At 35.6% G+C, this 24,593-nt stretch overlaps 1 protein-coding gene across 8 annotated transcripts in view; it reads left to right on the forward strand.

The window, feature by feature from the left end:
• MKLN1 (muskelin 1) overlaps positions 1 to 24,593 on the forward strand; it is a 303,397-nt gene that overhangs the window by 247,254 nt on the left and 31,550 nt on the right. For 7 of the 8 annotated variants that reach the window (XM_045576813.1, XM_045576809.1, XM_036427159.2 and 4 more), the window contains 3 exons: positions 1,717 to 1,929; positions 8,211 to 8,432; positions 11,496 to 11,625. In XM_045576813.1, coding sequence (XP_045432769.1) covers positions 1,717 to 1,929; positions 8,211 to 8,432; positions 11,496 to 11,625 — 565 coding nt within the window. The remainder of the gene's footprint in view (positions 1 to 1,716; positions 1,930 to 8,210; positions 8,433 to 11,495; positions 11,626 to 24,593) is intronic. The other variant, XM_045576828.1, reaches the window with a different exon arrangement.

The raw sequence follows: 24,593 nt of genomic DNA on the forward strand, positions 1-24,593 counted from the left end.
TTTCAAATTTTACATTCTAGGAAGTATGGCATTGATTTGTTTATTGTATATTACCCCATCTTTGTTTTGGAGATTATTTAGTTATACAAGAAATTCTTTCTCAATATTTCACCTTATCAAAGATTTTTCTTGATTAAAAATTTTTAAAAATAGTTTTAGGATAATAATTAGTATGAATACTAAAATTCAGATTTATTTATTTAAGTATATTTTTATTAATTTCAGAGAGAAAGGGAGAGGGGGAGAGAGATAGATGAAAGAGAATCGTTGATGCAGCGCACAACCCAGGCATGTGCCCTGACCTGGAATTGAACTGTGACCTCCTTTTAGCAACCACTGAGCAACATCGGCCAAGCTGACACGCAGATTTAAATCAATTTAATATCTGGGTTAAAAACATTAATGTCAAACTGTTCTTTCTGCTGAATACCTTTATTGCTTTAAGTAATCTAAATAATGCTAGATTTCTCTTCATATAGTACCACTTTTTTATTTCCTGCTCTAGAAACTTGTAATAATTATTTATTGCTTATATGATTTTCTGTCACATTCACCAAGCTTCCTATTTCTGCCTTATACTTCAACTCTTTTGTTTCTGCAGCAGCAATTCTTCATCTCAATCATAACCATACACATTGTATTAAATGTATTTTTGCTGTTTTTTTGTTTTGTGTTTTTTTCTTAAAAACAACAACAACAACAAAAACAATCTGTAATAGTGGAAAGAACATAGTTTTTGCCTTGGTTGCCCTGGGACTTAGATTCTCTATCTTACTTTCTAGTTTTGTGACTGTGGACAAATTACTTAGATTCTATGAAATGATGATATTTCTTTATAGAGTTGTTATACAGATTAAATAAAATATTTATACACACACAGTAATAATATAGACAGAATTTAGGGATATTTAATAAAAGTTCTGTTTTCCGTCTTTCAGCTAATTCAGTCTTGCCCATTTGAAGGTGTTTTTTGTTTTTTTTTTAGCTTCATGAACTCTACTTTTAGTTTATACTATAAATAATTTTTACCTTTTATTCATCCTTTGATACAAATGATCTCAACTAATTGATTTTTTTTTGTAATATACTATTCTTCCCATATTCCTCTAGTTGTGTTATTGATTCAGTCAGGGAAGTGACTTCTATGTAATATACAGGGTAGATGAAAAAGCCAAAGACTTGGATTCCCATTCTGCTTCTCTCACTAGTGTACTAGCTTTCAGGAGGATGCCTCTTATCTTTTGACTTTTAGGCCTGTGTTTAAAAGGGGTTAATTGAACTAGATGTTTTATAAAGGGTCCTATTAGTTATGAAATTCAGTGATTCTAGATATTCTTGGAATGCCTATTTGTGCTAGATTCTGGTGAGAAATTCTGAAGAGAAATATTTTAAAGGACTAAATGTATCTTTAAGTAGATCAACATATAATAGAGAATTAAACTCTGTGCACAATGGAGTATGTAATAGAAGCCATAAAAGTGTTATGAACAGAATATCATAGGGTACAGAATAGTTCTTCTCATCTTAACTGGTAGATTTTAAGCATTTCTATGGAGAGATTTTTATCTTCTACTACTTCTTTTGTTGGACTTGTATTAGTTAAATTGTTGTGAGTTTCTGAACAAAGCTTGTAATGAAAGTCAACAAAAAGAGGTATTTAATTATATTTTGTTATTCTTTTAATTTCTTGTTCTTTTTTCTTTTTTCTCTCCATAGAATGGTCCTAGTGCCAGATCATGTCATAAAATGTGCATTGACATTCAACGAAGGCAAATCTACACATTGGGCCGTTATTTGGATTCTTCTGTGAGGAACAGCAAATCTCTGAAAAGTGACTTTTATCGTTATGATATTGACACTAACACATGGATGTTACTCAGTGAGGATACTGCTGCTGATGGAGGGCCAAAATTGGTGTTTGATCATCAGGTTCGGTGCACAGATAAATATATGGTAGAATTAATTAGTGCTTAGTAACTTTCTCTTAGTGTTTGTCATATGTTATGCTTAATAATCTAAGTTATCTCTTAGATTTCTATTACAAATATCTGTGAGAGATAATAAAAAAAACTTGTGCCAGTAGTTATCCTTTAAAATTTTTTTCTTTTATATATTGCAGGATAAAATACTAATTTCTCAGAACACAAAAGTTAACTTATAAAAACTTTAGATAGTAGATGGAGCAGTATGTATCAGGAAAAGCAAACTTAGTTGTATAAAAATGTCTAGGAATCATAACAATAACAATTTTCCCTTTTAAAATTTCTTAATCTACATTCCTGGAAGAAATTTAAATTACTTTATAATGAATTAAGGAATTTGAAATCTAGAACTTTTCTTCCAACTTGTGTGAAATATATTTACCTTTGTATATAATCACAAACATTATAAAACAGAGAAATTTGACATAAACTAGATGAAGTTTAAAATTAGCACTAATAAAAAATCAGATAATGATGTTATAGACAAGACTACACATAGCGATATTGTAAGCCATTTTAATATTAATATGCATGTAAGTCTCATCATCATTTCCATCAGTGTCATTATCATTTTTACCTATATTTGAATATGTATTCCATGTCAATCAGTTCAGTATAGTTCAGTACCTCAAACAAAACAGTAACCACTTTGAATTCTGTAGGCAGTTTTATTTGATTCAAACCATGTCCAAAGTTTTTTTTTTTTGAGTGTTGGGGAGAAAAAACTTTCAAAAAACCTTTTAACACTGTAATGATGAACATAGCATTGTCTAGTACTTAAGAAATAGGAGATGGTGCTATAATTATAATAGAATCTAGTTTAGGACTAGCTTATCTCCTGTCATATATGAGTTAAAACCAAGTCTTTATTTATTATTACATATTTTTGTTAATTACTTACTATATTTATATTTAAATTACTTACTATATTTATAATAACAATTAGTTGTTATAGTAGAATGGTAAGGAAAAGAGGACTGGGTTATATGCCTATCAAGTATTATAAGTGGTAGGTGGAAAATCAAAAACATTAGTTCTCAAGTATTCTTCCTTAGATTGAATTTGGAACTTCTGCTGATTCTATTTAACTGAGCTCTGCAAAGCTTTGCACTTCCCTATGATATCGTCAGTGTTTTCATGTGGAAAGTAAGAGCTCCAAAAAAAGTTTGGCTGGTTCTGATGTTTTAAAAACAAAACATCAACAGATAACATTTTGAGGGAAACTATTTTCTTGCTTTCAACTGGTTACAAATTTCTTTTACAAAAGATACTTATGTCTTTATTTTTACAAGTTGAAAAAAGAATAGCTAAGGGATAGTCTAAGTACAAGTATATTGTCCTTATGTATGGTCTTTGTTTCTTCTGACTTTGATAAAATAGAATGTTCCTTGAAAGCTAGGTTCTGTTAAATGTTTGGTTTTCAAATGATTAGATGTGAAGAAACCAGGATTTTAGTGCTAATTCAGCTAATAATTAGCTCAGTGACTTTGTGTAATCCGTATAAGCCTCTAGTTTCTATTTTGTTTTATGTAAATAAAGCTATAATTTGGAACTTCAAAATTACTTAGGGCTGTTCATGACACTTTAAGATTTGACACAACACTCAAGAACGTGAGCAAGCTAGAGGTATAAAAACGCTTTAAAAAGTTACTTTGCAATTTTAAATTTAACAGTTAATAAATTTAAAGCTTTGGATTTATTAAGAACATACTGGCAGCTTAGTTCTGAAGCTTTCGATGTTGTTGCTTTGTGTGATTTTCAGGAACAATGAGAACCAAAACAAAAACAAACAAACAAAAAAGATTTAAAAAACAAAACAAAACAAAAAACACAAGTCACATATTCAGCAAAACCAGGAGCCAAAGAGAACCCACAACTCCCAATTTCTTGTAAGTTTAGCCAAAAATAACTGAAATGTTCAGAACCTGTATTAAAGCTGACAGTAATGTAACGGGAGAACTGGGAATGTAGAGGGAGCCTAGTAGAGTTATGACTTAGCAGGGCAGACTCTGGGGGAGTTAGTGAGATAAAATGTGCAAAGCACCCAGAATGGCTCAGAAGTGGTAGATATCAGGAAGCACCATCTTCTAAAAGTATAGGAACCGTGACAAGTGTGAACAGTGCTCCTCTTGCAATATCTAGTGAAGGAGCTGGAGGAAAGCAAGTCTTGAAATAGAAACACTCCGCCCCTTCCCCTTAGTGCGCCCCCCCCCCCCCCCCCCCCCACACACATACAGATGAGGGTTCATAGAGTTTTAAAAAGATAGGGCTTCACAGATGGACTACATTTTGAAGAAGCCATTTAATTCAGTAGCAACAGCAGAGGGAGTCCTTGAGCAAGAACATTACCCTTTCATAGGAACCTTCTGTTATCTGGTCCAGGAAAATTCAACAAATTTAAATACGAACATTTAAAAAGCTTAAAACACGAAATTTTCAAAGAGATACTCTAAGGAAAATTAATAAAAAGAAGACCAGCAAAACTTTCCCTCACACAATAGCAGATGAAAATTATATATCAGTATCCAAACATGAATTAGATGATTTAATGAAGCTCGATACTTTGAAGAAAACTACAAAGCATAAATTCAGTAATTCGGCGGAGATGACCAAATAAGAGGAACAGGTGAAACGGGACCTGGTAAAATTCAGGAGAGAAATTGAAGAAAACATAGTAACATTTTCAGAAATGAAAACTACATAGAGCATAATGAAGAATAGGTAAGGGTCATATAGCATAGATGTAAGAAGAGCAGGTAATATAGAAATAAAGATTAATAAAAGGATTAGTCAGAAAATTATACCCAATAGATAGAGGAGAAAGGCAAAAATAAGCCAAAATACAAATAATTGGAGACATTAAAAACAAAAAACAAAATAATGGAACAACAAATATTTATAATAAAATTCAAGAAGACTTTTCTGAAGAAAGAAGACTATTGCACATTTCAAAAGTGTGTGTTATAATCAGAAAGGAAAAAAAGTTGACCTATGCATTCAATTCTAAGACATATGTTAGTAACAGTGGATTTCAAATATAAAGAAGCCATTTTAGGGGGAAACTAGGCAAAATGATTCTGTCACCTATAAGAGGAATAAATTGAGACTGATACCAGATTTCTCTACAGCTACATTCAGTACCAGGAAACATTAGAGCAACATCTAGAAGATAGGAAAAAGACAATGTAAGTCAAGGATTTTATATCTAGAGAAACTGTCCAAGTATGACCACCTTTTGAAGAAATTACTAGGAAAAGGAATATAAGCTAGCCAAGAATTTGCAGGAGAAACTTCAGTCAAGGATTGGAAATCTCAGCTCATTGACATTCACCATAGATCAGTGTGGATCATTGGCAGGCTGAACACATACTTTTACTGCTCTCCCTGTATCCTATGAAATGACAATAGAACATATTAGTAATAGTGTTGAAAACAAAAAAAAGAATGCCCTTTGAGAACTTAAAACTAATTGGGGGTGGGGAGGAGGTAAGGGGAGAATTCCTTAAGGTAGAAAGCAGATAGGATCAGATCCAACCGGAAGAAACTAGAGCCTGTAAGATTGAAGCCACAAAGTTTATATAGCTGAGACAAACATTAGATGATCGGTGGGAGATTGAACAGCAAAGCATTCTTCACTTTTAGTAGCACTGAAGTGTGATATTGTCCATAGGTCAGGTGTTGAGTGTGGGCATTGGAGCTGGAAAGGTAGAGCAATACTCCCAAGGGCAGCTGAAGAGCAGCAGTGGAACCCTTCACAGCATCACATACCATTTCTCCCCACCCAGTCCCTCTAGGCTGGCTATTGTATATATAGCAGGCAAATGACTAGTGATTCTCAGATATAAAGAGGACTAGAACAACCAAAAAATTCATATATTTTAATGTAATTAATACCATGAAACGGGTGCTGAAGTCAACAAATTAAGAATTAACAAAGAAAGCGCTGAAACCGGTTTGGCTCAGCGGTAGAGCGTCGGTCTGCGGACTGAAAGGTCCCGGGTTCGATTCCGGCCAAGGGCATGTACATTGGTTGCACGCACATCCCCGGTAGGGGCTGTGCAAGAGGCAGCTGGTCGATGTTTCTCTCTCATCGACGTTTCTAGCTCTCTCTCTCTCTCCCTTCCTCTCTGTAAGAAAATCAATAAAATGTATTTAAAAAAAAAAAAAAGAATTAACAAAGAAAAACAGTTGTATATGCTGAAGAAGCCTTTAGGATAAATTTAAGTGATATTTTTAGAGCAATTCAGACAGCTATTGCATTCATAAAAGACATATCTCGAAAAGTTACAAATTAAAGGTTTTTTTCAATCTCAGCAAATTATTTGAAAAGCAGAATGGATACACTTACCTCAAAATAGTTACTAACTTAATGAGCTGAAATTAAGAGAGAAAAGTTAAGAAACAGAGAGGTCCTGAAGTTCCGATACCATCTAATAGGAGTTCTAGAAGAAGAGAATGCTGGCCAAAACAAAAGGTAAAAATAAAGAAAACTCCTAAAAGTGAAGAAAGACAGTTTTCAGAACAAAGGGAACACCAAGTACAGTTCAGGATGAATGAAAAAGAATATCCCTGCCTAGATACTTCCTTAATGAAATTTCATAACCAAGGATTAAGAGAAAATCCTAAAAACCTCAGAAAACTGGTTAGTACCTTTGTAGGCAGATAACTGAGAACAAGCACATCAAAATTAAATATCCTCCAAAGGAAAGAGAAAATCCCTTTGTAGCCATATGCAGTAGAATTTAGGGGCTGGATAACCATAAGAAACCTGATAAGAGAGATTGGCCAAAATTAGTATAACTCTAAATTTATGAAAATATAATTGGCTTATGTAATGTGTGTCCCTTGGGATTTTTAACATGATCCCCAAGTGTTTGGAGAGACTTAAGCCGTAAGTATTTAGGACGGGGCACAGTGACCCAGCTTCATTGCAGCCCTAGACAGTCATATATATAGTAGGTGAATGGGCCATACTGAGTCGTCTTCAGGAATGTATGTATTGCTTTTAATGATAGGATTATTGAAGATTAAAGTGAGAACACTTTCTTTGGGAGGCCAGGGACATGAAAACTTTATCTCAGTTTTGCAACCATATTCATTAAGATTTCACCTTTGAGGTATAATAGATTTTCACCTTAATTTATGAAAATCAGCCAGGAACCTAGGAAATGGCAAGTGAGTGGATCTTATTAGTGGTAGGTAAAGATTAGAAGATACTAGAGTCTTTTTTATTTTAATTTTTAAAAATTTATTGGGGTGATATTGGTTAGAATCTTCTCTTTAACATTAATTTTAAAACCAAATTTTACAATTATTAAAAAATCTTTTTATTAAAAACTGCAAAAAATGAATAGCAGAAGTAATTGGAGGAGAGAATTGAACATACTATGGCTAGTATTTGTGCTTTAGCAAAATAATGTTTGTGCACACAATCTTTTTCTTTACTTATAAATGCCACTTGTGTTCAGTATCTAATTTCCAACTTATACTTACATACTTTTTGAAATAGAATTTAATTCTTATTTATTATCTTCGATAAATGACTTCGCAGATATTTTAATGAAAAACTATCATCTGTGTTGAAAGAATTTAGTTTGGCTTTTGAACTTGAGTTGCATAACATACCTCAAGTAAATTTAAATTTATAGTATTGTGTTAAAAAAAAAAAAGGCAAGATTCATCACACTGTAGAAATCAGTCTGAAGACTGTTGCAAAAGTCTGTTTTTCTGGTTTTTAACATAATTTGAAGGGTTTTGTAAAATAAATGCAGAGAGATGAATTTAGTTGCATCACTCATTCACATATCTGCTCTCTTATTTAATGGTAGCAAGATTAATAGGATGCTTGTAAGGAGTGTGTGATCACTTTTTATCCATAGAGTATGACCTGTATTCACTCTTAGGTTTACTGATCAGCACCTCATGTATTATTTGCTGGTTGATGTGGTATAAAAATTATGCAGTTTCAAGAATGCATAAAGCTCTTTAATCCAACATATTTTATTCTTAGAGGGAAAAATTGAAACTGGAGAAAGTATTTAGAAATCCATCTGCCAGCTGGTTGACAATATTGCAATAAATGTGTATGATAATCAGGGGCGGTACTTAGCATTATTAAGACATAGTTTAGGTTTTTTTGAGAATCTAAAACAATACACATTAGTTTCATTTTAACACATATAACAGGAACAATCTAAAACTATTCATTCTATTTTTTTATTCTGATAGATGTGTATGGACTCAGAGAAACATATGATCTACACCTTTGGGGGTAGAATTTTGACTTGTAATGGCAGTGTAGACGACAGCAGAGCCAGTGAACCACAATTCAGTGGGTTGTTTGCTTTCAACTGTCAATGTCAAACCTGGAAACTTCTTCGAGAGGACTCCTGCAATGCTGGGCCTGAGGATATCCAGTCTCGGATAGGACACTGCATGTTATTTCACTCAGTAAGAATATCCTGTACATTGTGTTATGTTATTTTGTCATGTGTTTCTCAGTAAGAAAAGTGGTGAAATCTACTTTTTCAGTAAGCGATCAAAACTTTTCATTAGATATAAATGGTTAGTGTTAGCAATGATAGACAAAAAGTAAAACTTTTTAATAGCGGACTGTTATAATTGAGGCTCTTTCCCATTAACTTAGTAATTCCTAAAGAGTGATCACCTGAATAATAATATAGGTAATTTTTTTTACTAATTTCATTGCTTATATAGATCTCTTTCTGTTAACTGCAAGATCAATTTTCTTACCTGTTCGTATTTTTCCCTTTGCTATACTTTATTAAGTGCAAATAATTAAGAATTGACATTATAGAATTAAAATTAAAATTTATCAGCAAAGTCAACATACAGGCAATGCATTAAACTTTTCTGTGAATATAACTTTAAAAACATATGGAATATTTTAATCATATGCCAAAGTGGGGAGAAGAGTATGATAAATTCCAGTGTACTCATTAGTTTCAACAGTCAATAGTTCACTTGTTTTTCATATATCTGCCCTACTTATATTTCTTTTTTTTTTTTTTTTAATGTTTCTTTGATTTTTTTTAAGTGCTGGGGTATTTTAAAGCAAATCCCAGACACTCTTATCATGATACCTATAAGTAGTGTGTCACTAACAGTTAAGGATTTTAAAAAAACATAATTGCAATACTATTATAATATTAACCAAAGTAAAAGCAATTTCTTAACATTTAATACATAGAATTTTTCTGAAATACTGAAAAGTACCTTTTTATAATTGGCTTATTCAAGTCAGGGTTCAGAAAATTCTAAGTATTACATTTGGTTGTCAGATCTCTTAATTTTATTTAATCCATAATAGTGCTGACCCACCCCCTTATTTTATTCCCCCACATACCACTTATTTGTTAAAGAAACTGAATTATGTGAGCTTTAGAATTTCTTGTATTCTTGACTTAGCTGATTTTATTTTATCATAATGTCATTTATTGTGATCTATATTTCCTGGTAGTTAAATCCAGAGTCACTTTAAAAAAATAATTTTTCAATTACAGTGGACATATATTAGTTTCAGATGTACAACCCAGTGATTAGACATGTATATAACTTACAAAATGATCACTTCCATAAATCTAGTACTTGATTTTAGATTCACTCTCCCTTTTGGGGAGCGCAAAAGGAAAGGTGCAGGAATACTTCATAGGTGGTCTGATTGCAAAATATCAAGAGGCATTTTATATGCAGTTGTTATACTTTTGGTGGTTGTAAAATTGTTCAGTGAATTCAGGCGCTATCAACCTGATTATTAATTATAGTTTCCTATCAACATTTTACCTCATGGCAGCCATTGATAATCATTGCCTGGATTTCAATAAGATTGTCAAATGGTGATTTTTCTAATTTTGTCATTTCTTCTGCATTTACTAACTGATTGTATTATTAAAAAATTATTAACTGTGTGGCTACTCTGATATGTAAACTGCATAGGATAGGTAATATAAATTGATTTTCTTCCTTTATCACTTTTTTATATTAATGAGTTGAGGCTCCAAAGTTAACCGATAGATTTTTTTAAGTGTTATTATGAACTCATCGATTTTTATATATTTGATGTGTTTAATTCAATGATGTCATTCTTTTTTTTTTAAGTCCTCACCCAGGAATATTTTTCCCATTTATTTTCAGAGAGGGTGGAAAAAGGGGGCAGGGAGACATCAATATGAGAGAGACACATCCATTGTTTGCTTCCTGCATGTGTCCCAACTTGGGCCAGGGATTGGAATCAAGCGGTGACACATTGGTGCCACACTGGCCAGGGCCACTAATTTTTTTGATGCCCAAAAATTTTCTCTATTTTTGGCTAGTAGGCATGCCCCCTTCCCAGTACGTGTGTGTGTGTGTGTGTGTGTGTGTGTGTGTGTGTGTGTGTGTGTGTGGTGTGTGTATTTACGAGCATGTCTATATGTTTGTGTGTGTGTATAATATATATATACATATATATATCCTTTTTAGTAAGAGAAAAATTAAATCATGAGTTTATACTGATATATCTAATACAAATGAAAGATTAAATTTTTAATATCTTTGATTTTATATATCTTTTAAGTTTAAAATTCTCCTTCCTAATGTCAGTATTATATTATTCTGTCTTATAGTTTACAGAATAGCAAAACTAACAGCAAAATCACTAAATGCTGTTTAAAATTGCTTTCTTATTATTTTTCTGCTTAGAATATAGCCCACTAAGAAAGGGTATTCAAAAACATGAATTAAAGTCACTAGAAATATTTTCTATGTGGTCATATCTTTATGTACTGAAAGGTTTTTTGTTTTTGTTTTCTAATTTCAGAAATTTTTTTTCTTTTGAGTTAATTTGTTTTCTAATTAAATAAAAACATACGCCTGATTCTAAAAGCAAAACCAAAAGTCTGAGTACTTTAAGAGATCTAGTGTTATCCCTGCTGTCTTCCTGTTCTATCCCTTCTCCAAGAAGTAACTGTTTCCTTCCTTTGTTTCTTTTTGGAGAAAGAAACAAACACATACACATTTCTTTTTTCCATTTCTTGCACAAGAGAGCACATTGTATACATTATTCTGTACCTTGCTTTTTTTTTTTAATGTTTTTATTTCTTTCTTATTTTATTTGTTTGTTTGTTTGTTTGTTTGTTTTGAAAAAGAGGAAGGGAAAAGGAGAGATAGAAACATCTATGAGATCAGTTATGGCTTCCTCACCTTGGGTATGCGCCCTGACTGGGAATCAAACCAGTGATCTCCTGGTGCATGGAACTCTGCTCAAGCAACTGAGTCACACGGGCTAGGCTGCACTTTGCTTTTTTACTTTAATAGGATATCCTGGAGATCACCTCTTAGCATTATATATTCTTCAATAGAAAGCATCTTCATTTCTCTTTGTATCATCATAGTACTCCGCTGCATGGAATCTGTCAAAAAAGTATTTTTATAGAGGTTTAAATTTTTTAAAGATCATTCTGAATTTTTCATGGAAGTGACTGCTTTCTTTGCCATTTTTTTCTTCTTTTTCAGAAAAATCGTTGCTTATATGTATTTGGTGGCCAGCGATCGAAGACCTATTTGAATGATTTCTTTAGTTATGATGTGGATTCTGATCATGTAGATATAATATCAGATGGCACCAAGAAGGACTCTGGAATGGGTAAAGGCATTTGCTGATTCTTCTCTCATGTCTTAAATACTTTAGAAGGTGGACGACTATAGCCCACTTTTTTTTCTTTCTATCCATTCTTCATCTTTGCCCCATTTCTTTAATTGAAGTAATTCTGACTAACAGGTCAGAAAACTTGTTTTTGTCTCTTTCTTTCAGCTAAACTATTCATTTCTATCTGTTTAAAATATATTAATTATTATTTCCTTGGAGCAGAAAGATAGTATATGAATCTCTATGGGAATTTTTGTGTGCTTATCGGGGAGGAGGGGCTTTGCAAGAATTGATATCCTAAAAACTATATTATTCTATATTTGCTAATCAGTTCCACTTTCTGCTTTCAGTATAGTATTTTATATTATGCACTAGCATAGTAGAGTCTGTCTTTATTCTGAGGGAGGACATATAATGGTAATGCCCTTTAAGTTTACAAATTCAGCATCCAAGAAGTTGTTATCCTCGTAATGGGGTAAAGGTTTCCCTCAGATAGTCCCAGTTTTATGTATATTGCCCTGATATAATTATTAAAACTGCCCCAGTCACTCTCAGAAGTATCCTACTTTAGATGATACACAGTCACTTTGCCTGTGATTAGTTGCACAGGAGAAAGGTATGTTTGTTTATGGCCCAGGGGTTTAAAATGCCTAATTTGAGCAATAGGGTGAGAAATTAGAATAGCTTGCTTTTCCTTTTAGCTATTATTTATAAAAACAGTTTTTTAAAATTATAATAGTTGTTCAAATTTAGGAGGGAAAGTTTTCTTTTAATAAAAGATTGCACCATTGTAAAAAACAAAACAAAACAAAACAAAAAAAAACCCACCACACACATGAAGTAGTTTGCCCTCAGGACCCATACTTTTTACTAGCACTTTTTTTTCTGGGTAGAAATGAAATGATAAAGGCTCTGTGAAGGCAAAGAGGACGGGGCAGAAAATATGACAGCTAAACCTATAAACTGAATAGTAGAACTTCTAACTACATCCCTGTTCCCAGAATGCCAGACATATGTTTCATAAAAGACTGGAATCACTTTTTCTAGAGGAAATGTATGGCCTCTGAGGAAATATTTCCAGATACTGTTGTTTGGGGACCCTACATGCCAATAAAATGGCTAATCTCGCTGCCTGGTCCACTTTCACAGCCCAGTCCCCTATAGTGTTGCCCACGATATACATAACATTTTCAATTAACTTTTTATTTCTTCAGTCTTATTGAACGATCAGTTAAGTATCCTCTGTATTAGGACCTTCACCATGGAAGAGATAGACAAAAACAAAAACTTGAAAACAGAAATCTGGAGTAATGCACTGAACACAAGTAAATGAAAATAATAATGATTGAGGCCAGTTTTCTTAGAGGAAAGGATCTGCATCCATAAAACTTTAATAGGATGCAATGAAAAATCAGAGACTAAGAAAGAGCTTTTGGAAAATAAATTTTGTTAAAATAAAAAAGTAGAAGAGTTATAAGAAATCTGAAAAATAGACAAAAAGAGTTAAAAATAAGAACCTTAGAAAATCAATCCAGGGGCTCCAATATTGAACTATAATAATAAGAATTTCTCAAGCTATAGTAACAGGGAAAATGGAGGAGACTAGAGCCTATCTATTATAATATAGCAGGAATATGCTAATTGACCCTCGGTGCCTACAGCCAATAAGGAGGAAATATGATAATTGACTGTCCCACCCTCAAATATGTTGGCACCCACAGCCAATAAGGAGGGAATATGCTAATTAACTGCTATGCCCTCAAAAGATGGTGGCATCCACAGCCACAAGATGGTGGCGCCCAGTCCCTTCAACCCTGCTAGGGTGGCAGGGCCAGCCCCACCCCCAGGCAGGCCCGGCTGCTCTGCGCACCTGCCTCCAGAGTCCCCTAGTCATCTCAGTCTTCCAACCGCCCAGGGCCGGCCCAAGGCGCAGGTAAGCTTCGGATGATGGCTGCCCAACAACTCAGGATTGCCCGAGGCTCAGGTAACCAGGGCCAGCTGAGGCTTGCCGGCAGTGGCAGCAGCAGAGGTGTGATGGGGCGTTGCCTTCCCCTAATCGCTAGGTCGCCTCCCAGACTGTGAGAGGGGGCAGGCCGGGCTGAGGGACCCCCCTCCCCGCCCCCCGCTCCAGTGCATAAATTTCCATGCACCAGGCCTCTAGTTATAAAATAAAGAAATAGCAGAAAATTTCTCTAAACATTGGCTCCAGGTTATAAATGGACACCTACAGAAGTCAGTACGTCAAATTTAGCAAAATAGAAATCATAATTGTTCACCGTGGAATTTCACATATCAGGATAAGGAGAATATCTTAAAAGTTTCTAGGGTAAAATGAGGTCACATTCAAAGGAATAGGACTTAGGGTGGATATACAAATTCTCAACAGTATTGGAAACTGTAAGATAAGGGGAAACAAGGTCTTAAAATTCTGAGGTATAATTATCATGATCTAGATTTCTACTTAGAGCCAAAACACCAATGAAGCAAGAGGGAAGAAATACTGTTTTTAAATATGTATGGTTTATCGATAGAATCTGTTTGCCTCAAGTAATAGCAAACCTAGGGAACCATGGCTTAAACATATAAGGAATTTTTTCTCGCACAGAATAAGAAACCCAAAGATAGATAATCTGGACTGATGTAGTGACTCAAGCAATATCTTAAAGGCCCCCAAGTTCTTTTAAATTGTTCTGTTTTCCATCCTTAACATGGTGATAGTCTCATGGTGGTAATTTGGCTGATGCACCTCAAATAATGTCCTCATTTTAAATAGGAGAAAAGGAAAGAAAGCAAGACTTGCCCAGAAAGCTCCCTGTGAAACCTGGCTTCAAGAGAGACTGGGAAAGCAAGTATTTAGCTTTTCCAGCCTACATTTATGTAGTACATTGGGGAAAGAGTTTGGAAGTGGCTATTAGATCAGGCAATCAAAAGAGTCTGCCACACAAGAATAAAATATGATAGATCTGCTCTGGCTAGTATGGCTCAGTTGGTTGAGCATTATCCAGTGCACTGAAAGGTCACCAGTTTGATACCTGGTCAGAGCACATACCTAGGTTAGAGGTTTGATCCCAGGTTGGGGTATATACAGGAGGCAATTGGTCGATGTTTCTCTGTCTCTTCTCCTCCCTCCCTCTCTCTAAAATCCATTAAACATTTTTAAAAAATATATAAAGAGCAGGGATTTGAAGTTTGACTACAAATAAAGTCGTCCCTGTGCCCTCCCGCACCCCCCGATTCTAAGTAAGCTGCTTCCCAAGATTAAAAGAAAAAAGTGGCAATGAGTAATAGTGATAGAGAATTATTGAAAGAATAAATAGAAAATAATCAGAATAAGTAGGCTTTAATAACTATTATTTGAAGGTTTAAAAATAATTACCGTATTTTTTGGACCATAAGACGCACTTTTTTCCCCCCAGAAGTGGGGGGAAAAAGTCCCTGCGTCTTATGGTCCAAATATAGCCTACACATATACTTTAAAAAAAAGTTTTTTTACTTGCCCGGCTCTGTGTGGTCTCTGTGCTTGCCCGGCTCTAAAAGGGTTCTAAATGCTGCTGTTTACTTTACAGGGTTGATTACATGTGTTTATGACTGTGATGTTGGGTTTTAATGCACATAAAATATTTTAGGACACTATTTGTTTCAGAATCTTTTTTTCTTCATTTCCCTTCTCTAAAAACTGGTGCGTCTTATAGTCCGGAGCGTCTTATGGTCCGAAAAATACGGTAGTATAATGCTTCATTCATTGTTATGACTAGACTTAGAGCCATCAAAGTATAATGTTTTTAGACCAATTTTGTTTTGATTATAAAGTAACATTCTTTTTGTAGATAATTTGGAAAATATAGAAGGATGCAAAAAAGAAAATGTATCAAACCATCCAGATGTAATCTGTTAACATTTTTATGTAGTTCCTTCTACTCTTTTTAAACTTATTTATTGTACAAAATTTAGTACAATTTTATTCTGTTTTTACATTTTCATTGAATTGACATTTTCCCCCATCAATATAATTTTAACATTATGGACTAGAGGTATTAGTAGAAAAGACAAGAAAATTCATTTTCTAAGTTACTGCTATATTCAACTTTTGTGAAATCAGAATCACCAATTTTGCTATGCATTAATTTTTAATTTATGGTGCATTATCCCACCATACAAATTAATTCATTAATTTAATAACCTTTGTTAGCATCTGAGTTTGACCCTCTCCATTCCTCCTTCCCAACATATTTCAGTGACTTTACATGCCAGGTGTGTTTTATGGATCATATGTTATAAGATCTCTTCTCAAAAAGAACTCACATTGTAGTGGAGAGAAACATGCAGTTGCCTTCTACGTACTGTGAAGTAAAAAAAAAAGGAACATGGGAAGTCCCCTTTAGGTAGAGTGGGTTGGAAAATCATCTCTGAGGAAGTAATCTTTAAGATTTAAGACAAAAAGTAGTAGAGAATTAGGAAGAACTATGTTAAGAACTGAGAGAAAAGTAAGTACAAAGGTCCCAAAGCAGGAAAGAACTTAGCATGTTATAGGAACAGTTGGGGCTGGTGCAAATTGAGAGTGGGAAAAGTTGGTATGAATTGACATTGAAGAAATAGTTGTCTGATTATCCAGTGCCTTTTACAAATGCAAGAACTTAGGATTTTTTTTAAATAGGTTATTGAAAGGCTTAATTACAGGGTCTTGATCGAATTTAAATTTTGAAAATATCACTCCTTTGTCTACATACAGAATGGTTTGTCAGTATGCTGATAAATTGCGTTGTCCAAAGGCTGTGTGTATGATAGATGCCTTAACTGAAGTTTTTGTAGCGTGATTGATCAGTTAGAACTTCTGTACTTGTGAAATTTTCCCAACTAAAACTTCTTGGTTACACTTGGAATTATGGAACCTTAATGGTTCTGTTGGCATATTAGGAAACTGAAATTCTCTTTTTTAAATTTTTTTCCATCTCTTTTCCTCCATCCCTCCTTTCCCTTCTCTCCTTTTCCTCCTTCCTTACTTCCCTTTCTTCCTCCTTCCCATCTTCCTGTCCCTCTCTCTCCTCCTCTGCCTCTCTTCTCAATTTTCTTTTCTCTTTTACAATAGTTTCCTCCCCATTTCCCCTTCTCTCTCTGTTTCCCTTGTCTTCTACCCCAGGAGCTTTTGGTATGTGGCCAGGATTGAAAACCACTATCTTGAAGCCTATCTCAGTAATAGTCAGAGTAACCTTGAGTAAATTACTTAATGTCTCAGCCTTAGCTTTCATGTCTGTAAGTGACCAAAATTGCATTTCAAGGAAAATAGTGTCCCTGCTCCTGGCAGGATAGAGATGGGTTGACCCTCTAGTTTAAACTGGTGTTAATACGTTTTCACAAAAGTATGTCAGTACTACCTAAGGTCAGTATTATCTAGTTTTAACTCCATCTTCTCTGTATTCCCATTGCTGCTCTCTGGTTTAGGCTATCATCACCTATTTGGCCTCTGTTTCTAGCCTTCCTCTTCCTGTGACCCCAATCCTTCTCCCCAACCCATTTTGCACACTGTTCTCTGTTACCAGTTAAGTACATAACCATGCATTTTAATGTTTAAAAAATATATTTTATTGATTTCAGAGAGGAATGAAGAGGGAGAGAGGTAGAAACATCAAGGATGAAAGAGAATCATTGACCAGCTGCCTTCTGCACTCGGTACTGGGGATCAAGCCCACAACCTGGGCATGTTCATAGGTCAGTACTCAACCACTGAGCCATGCCGGCCAGGTGCACTTTAACATTTATTAAATGGATAAGCACTAGAGATATAACTGTAAATAAGGACTCTATTTTTATGGAGCTTATAGTTGCTCATAGGGAGAAAAAGTAGACTGACAACCTTATGTTTTGGTTACTGCTAATAAGGTAAGAAAATTTCTTAAAAATATAAACCTGTCAAAACCGGTTTGGCTCAGTGGTAGAGCGTCAGCCTGCGGACTGAAAGGTCCCGGGTTCGATTCCAGTCAAGGTCATGTACCTTGGTTGCGGGTGCATCCCAGTGGGGGGTGTGCAAGAGGCAGCTGGTCGATGTTTCTCTCTTATTGACATTTCTAGCTCTCTAGTTCTCTCCCTTCCTCTCTGTAAAAAAATCAATAAAATATATTTTAAAAAATATATATATATAAACCTGATAGTTTTCTTTCCCTGCTTAAAATTGTTGTTTCTTTTTGTTCTCAGGATTAAGTATAAACTAAGCCTGACTCACAGCTTCTTTCATGATATAATCCATCTTACTTAGTTCCAGCCCCTTTCTTGCTATCCTCCCACACCTTGCCACCAGTTCTTTGTTTCATGACCACTGAATATTAATTCTTTATAGATAGAATACTTTTTCTTGCCTTCGGTTTTTTGCTCATGCTGTTCTAACTGCCTGATCACTCTTCAATCCTACCTCCGAAAGTTAACTCCTGCTCATCTTTCAGATTTTAGCCTATTGACCATCATATCCTAAAATTCTCTTAACTCCTCAAGCCCAGGTTAGAAATTGAAGCATATAATTCTGACCTTAGTTGTTAACACAATTCTAGGTATTCACCTTGCAGCATAATCTATTAGTACCGTGGTCGGCAAACTGCGGCTCGCAAGCCACATGCAGCTCTTTGTCCGCTTGAGTGTGGCTCTTCCCCAAACTCCATGGCCTGGCAAGTCTGTTTTGAAGAATTGGCATTAGAAAAAGTTTAAGTTTAAAAAATTTGGCTCTCAAAAGAAATTTTAGTCGATGTTCTGTTGATATTTGGCTCGGTTGACTAATGTGTTTGCCAACCACTGTCCTAGTAGCCTGTGCTTTTTAAAACCTGTGAAAAGCTCAGCTAAAATACATAGACTTTACTTAAGATTTCTTAAGGAGCATTTAGTCTTTTTAGTACTCTAGATCAAAAACATCTTCCACTGGATTTATTATAGTTAGACCATTTGGAAAACCTCACATTGGAGAATTATGGTATAATGCAGCTATTTTCAACCTTTTTCATCTCATGGCACACGTAAACTAATTATTAAAATTCTGCAGAACACCTACAAATACATTATATTTTTTATTCATTCACACCAGACAGCTATTATTGTGTTGGCTGTTGTCACTTTTTTTATTTGACAATCTAAGGGAAAAGAGGTTAGTGTCCCTGACCAAATAGTCAGATATTATATCTTTTTAAAATTCTTTCACCATACTGGTTAAAAATCACTGGTATAATGTATTGAACTTCCATAGAATTACATTTACCTTATTTAAAGTTCATTAAAATTTTATTTTATTTTATTTTGTAAGCCATGAAAAGTCTTTTTAAAGACAAGGCAGGTTACTATTTAAATGTCCACATTATTTAATATTCTTACAAACACTAATTTCACCCCATTATATGGATGCTCTGTAGTTTATTTAAATATTCTATTAACTGTTCTTCTGAAGCTTTTTTTTACTATAGTTAATTACTATAATTTGAGATGGACTTTACATATAATTACTATGTTTATATATGATTTAGTAAAGTGGGTTATTTGATTAAAACTGCATTTATGATGGGAGTTCCAATTGGATTGTTTGAAATCATAGAAATTTGTTTGAACTTTTGAGGTCAGCAATTAGAGATGATATATCTAATTCTAAAATGGTTGCTTCTTGTAATAATTTTTTATTTTGCAGAGACTATAAAATCTTACATTGTTGTTTTTTATAATTACTTGAATGAATTATCTCAAGATTGAAGAAACCTCAACTCTTATTTTTTTCACCAGAGTATAATAATTGTATGCTCCCCTCAGGAGAAAATTATAATTTAAATGAGTGGATTGGCAGCTGCTTAGAAAGAAGGGATTTATTGGCATTGTGTCTAACACATACATAATTAATATCAAAATTCAGCACATATAAAATTTGGGTTTATTTCTGAAAGCTTTTGGCAATAAATCCATGAACACAATGGATTTAATAGACTCTCCATATGTAAGCTCTTTATTTAACACTAATTGAAAATTACCTTTAGAAGATAGTTTGTCATACGAACAGAGCTCTATGGTATGGTATTATAGTAGAACTAGAGGCCCAGTGCACGAATTCATGCATGGGTGGGGTCCAGCTGGCTCTCCCTAATGGGGGCCTATCAGGCAATGCCGGTGGGGGGAGGGAATGTGGAAGGTTGGCCAGATGGCCCCGCCCTCAATTGGGGTGATGGGCCACCCCCGATTGGACCAGTTGGCCAGCAACGTTGCATGTCATGGTGACTGGTTGTTCTGGTCGTTGCAGTATTTTGGTCGCTTGGCTTTTATATATATAGATTACTTTCTCATAGCTGTATTAAATGCTAAGTAACAAACATATTGAGTCTTCATCATTTGCCAGATGCTAAGTCAAACATTGGTGATACAGAGCTCTTACAGCCTAATTCCTATTCTAAAATAGCTTTGTGTTTACTTGTTTTAGTCCTTAAATTTGGTTGACTTTATTTTCCCACATCTGCCACCCTTTTTTCTAACCATAGTGGCAGATTGTTATAATTGGAAAAATAGTGAACTGATAATCAGAAAACTTGGTCTCTTCATCTGAGTCTGCCACTCTTCCCTCTGCAACTTTGGCAAAATTATATAACTTCTCTGGACCTGATTATTCATCTGAAAATGAGGGGATGAGACAGTTGATCTTAATGCCTCTTCTAACTCCAAAATTTTGACAGTTAAATTTCCCCTACCCTTCTGTTAGTTATGTCTGCAAGATCCTACTTATCTATAAACATATTTTCATGAACCTTAGAAGCAAAATCTACTGACTGTCAGCCCTAGGAATATGCTTTTATTGTGCTAATTGACATTGTGTTTTTAAACATAAAATTTTAATGTTTTTGACCCTTTCAGACTTGTATCAATTAACTAAATAAGGCCAATTTCGTAAGTACAGAGAAGATTATGAGGCTAATGATTTGCTGTCATTAATATACATTAGTTAACCAAACTAGAAAATGATAGTGCTTATATTCAACATAACTTGGTTTCATTGCTTTCGATTTAGCATCTTTTATATTTGGTATGTCATTTTGCTAAAACTGGATTATGTACATTTTTCTCTCAACATTATTGTAAATAATAACTTTCCATAATTTCCCAGGAGTGTTTTTCCTAGTTATAGGCTCATCATGAAAGTACAGTATTCATATTTTTAATATAAAATTTGTCATTTGATGTTAATTAAAGTTTTTCTTAAAACAAAGATAAAATATGCAAGAACACTGAAGACAATTTTGAAAATGAAAGGTAATGAAGTAGTATTAACACAACAATTTATACTTATAAAGCTACAACTTTATAGGGATTAATGAAATGGAATGGAACAGATCGTATAAAAATATCTCCAGATACATATGAGAATTTAGTGTATTTCCACTCAGAGAAGGAAAATGAATTATGCAATAAATAACATGAAGATGCCACTTAGAATTGGTTAAAAATAAAATCTACATCTCTGTGTATCACAAAAATGCTAGAGAATTTAAAAGAAATTTTTTTAAATCTTTATTGTTGAAAGTATTACAGATGTCCCCTTTTTCCCCCACTGTTGACCCTCTCCACAACACTCCCACCCCCTCCTCAAGCCTATGCACATATGCATATACATTCTTTGGTTAATATCTTCCCCCAGCCCCACCCTAAGAATTATCAGTCTGCTGCTTGCTTCCATGTTTCTGAGTCTATTTTGTTTGTCAGTTTATTTTGTTTATTAGATTTTACATGTAAGTGAGATCATGTAATATTTGTCTTCCTCTGACTAGCTTATTTCACTTAGCATAATACTTTTCAGGTAAGAGGTTTTTTTGTTGTTGTTGTTTGTTTTTTTTAGACCTAAATAGTATTCCATTGTTTAAATATACCATAGCGTTTTTATCCACTCATCTACTGATGGGCAATTGGACTAATTCCAAATCTTAGCTATTGTAAATTTTATGCTTAAGAAATAAAACTATAAGTCTGGTTGTTTTTAGTAATTTAGGATTGGGAGAAGACATTATAAATACAATACAAAACCCAGACTTTATTTTTAAAAAGATTTTTTTACATATGGAAAATATTTATATCAAATAATGCATGATAAACTGCCCAATCACCCACTACTGCCCTCCCCTACTGGCCTGGTTGCCCCCAATTGCCTCCCCTACAGGCCTAGTTTTCACCAACTGCCCTCCCCTGCTGGCCCGATTGCCCCAAACTGCCCTCCCCTGCCTGTCAGACAACCTTCCAGACAACCATGCTATGACATGCACTGGTGCCAGGCCAGCCAAGGCAGGTGCGATGTGATTGGTCAGGGGGCCCCGCTATCGTCCCATGATCACCCTGCAGAGGGAGGCCCAGGCCACTCTCTGTAAGGCTATTGATCACGAAGTCCTGGACAGGTGGGCAGGACCTTCTTCTGCTGGGCAGTTGATCGCAGAGCCCAGTAATCGATCTCCCCACAGTAGGAGGCCCAGGCCACCGGCCAGCAACGCTGTGGAAGGTGTGTGGGGCCAGCCAGCAATTGTTCCACAGAGGGAGGCCCAGACCAGCCAAGTGATCGCACCCCACGCCTGTCACCTGCAGAGGGAGAGGACTGGTAGCAGGGGAAGGGGAAGTGGGGGTGGCTGCCAGCAGCCAGAGGAAGGAAAGCCCCTATTGGCCCTGATCTCCAGCCGAGCCTAGGGACCCTACCCAAGGGTCCCAGGTTGCAAGAGGGTACGGGCTGGGCTGAGGGACACCCCTCACCACTCCACTCCCAGTGCAGAATTTCATGCACCAGGCCTATAGTTAGAAATAGGTGATAAATGATGATGAAATTCTCTTGAGAAAATGTGTTGCCTGAAGAATAACACTATGACCAAAATTCTAAGCAATAAAAACAGTGAGGGAGGGGAAATGGAGCACCATATAAATTCTGATATTATGATTGGACTTACAGGAGGGAAAATATTCTCCATTATTAAAACTTTTTTCATTCCATAATGTATTATACAAGGCTCAAGATCTAATGGATCTTCATTTTCTTTCATGCTTTCTTTTCCTGTGTCATATATCACTACCACTGTTTCTTATATCCCATGTCATTCTTTTTCTTGGATTCCATTTTTTGTTTGTTTTATTGAAATAGTTCCTCAAATAATTTATAAAGATTAAAGATTTACTGAGGTAAAAATAATTTGATAATATGAAACCAGTATTGAACCCAGTGGTTTAATATCCTCAGTTGTCTGCAATTTTTCATTTTTTGCTTTGAAAAACAGTGTCTTGATTTAGGTGCTTAGCATACATATTATGATGAGTTGTTATGTCATCTAACTAGCTAGCACAAAATCAGTACTACAGCACAATGACAAAAGTAGAAGAGATAAATTGGACTTTATAAAAATGAGAAACTTTTGTGCTTCAAAGGATACCATCAAGAAAGTATAAAGACAATCCCTAGAATGGGGGAGGGGTAATTCTGCTAATTATAAATGTGATAAGGGACTTGTATCCAGAGTATATAAAGAACTCTTAAAATCTATCCTATGTAATAAAGAGGTGATATGCAAATTGACCATCACAACCTCACAAGATGGCTGTCTAAGACCAGGATGGTTAGTGAGGGACAACTGAATGACTGAACAAGCAGGCTGCATGGGGTGACCAGGCTGGCAGGCGGGGGCAAGGTTAGGGGTGACCAGGCTGATGAGGGGGGTGCAGTTGAGAATGACCAGGCCAGCAGGGGGGCAGTTGGGGGCAATTAGGCTAGCAGGGGAGGCAGTAAGGAGGCAGTAAGGGACGACCAGGCCAGCAGGGAGGGGGCAGTTGGGAACAACCTGGCCAGTAGGGGAGCAGTGAGGGGCAGTCAGGCTGCCAGGGGGGGGGGGCAGTTAGGGGTGACCAGGTAGGCAGGCAGATGAGCGATTAGGAGCCAGTGGTCCAGGATTGTGAGAGGGATATGCAGGCTGGGCTGAGGAGATCCCCACCCCCACCCCACTGCACTGGGGATGAATTACTGATGACCCTGTAGCAGGCACAGCTGAGCTGGGGCTGGAATGAGCAAGAGTGGCAGGTGGTGTTGGACCGCTAGTTTGGGCCCAATCCCCGCAGGCCACACTGAAGGACCCCACTGGTGCAGGAATTCGTGCACTAGGCCCCTAGTTCAATAATAAAGAAACAACACACTTTTATTGATTTTTCACAGAGAGGAAGAGAGAGGGATAGAGAGTTAGAAACATCGATGAGAGAGAATCACCGATCAGCTGCCTCTTGCACACCCCCTACTGGGGATGCGCCCGCAACCAAGGTACATGCCCTTGACCGGAATCGAACCCGGGACCTTTCAGTTCCCAGGCCGACGCTCTATCCACTGAGCCAAACCGGTCCTAAGAAACAACACACTTTTAAAAAATAGGCAAAGGATTTAACTAGATATTTCTCCGAAGAAGATATACAAATGGCTGATAACCACGCTATGATATGCATTGGCGCCATGTCATCACATGAAGAGATATCTAACATCATTAATCATTCAAATGCAAATCGAAACCACAATAAGATATCACTCTATATCCACTAAGATGTAGTGAAAAAGGTGGACAACAGCAAATGATGATGTGGAGAAATTAGAACCTTTTTAAATTGTCGGTCATGTCAAATGATGCAGCCTACTCCATGAGGAGTTGGGAAGGGGGAGTAGGGAGTGACTGTTAATGGGTATAGGGTTTCTTTTTGGAGTAATTAAAATATTCTAAAATTAGATTGTAATGATGGTTTTCCAATGGGTATACTAAAAAGTACCAAGCTGTACACTTTAAATGGGTGAATGTATCTCTATAAACATGGTAGTCCCAACCTCCCTGATATTGTAAACCTGCCCACTGCTTAAACGGCCTTTGTTGTTTTTCTCTTCTCATACTAAGGTGTTTTTAGGCAAAATGATCATATGGGGGGAAAAACGGGAGCATGTACAACTTGGTCTTACATTCTTCCAC

This window comes from Pipistrellus kuhlii, unplaced genomic scaffold (assembly GCF_014108245.1).
Source record: "Pipistrellus kuhlii isolate mPipKuh1 unplaced genomic scaffold, mPipKuh1.p scaffold_m20_p_10, whole genome shotgun sequence".
Classification (NCBI taxonomy): domain Eukaryota; kingdom Metazoa; phylum Chordata; class Mammalia; order Chiroptera; family Vespertilionidae; genus Pipistrellus; species Pipistrellus kuhlii.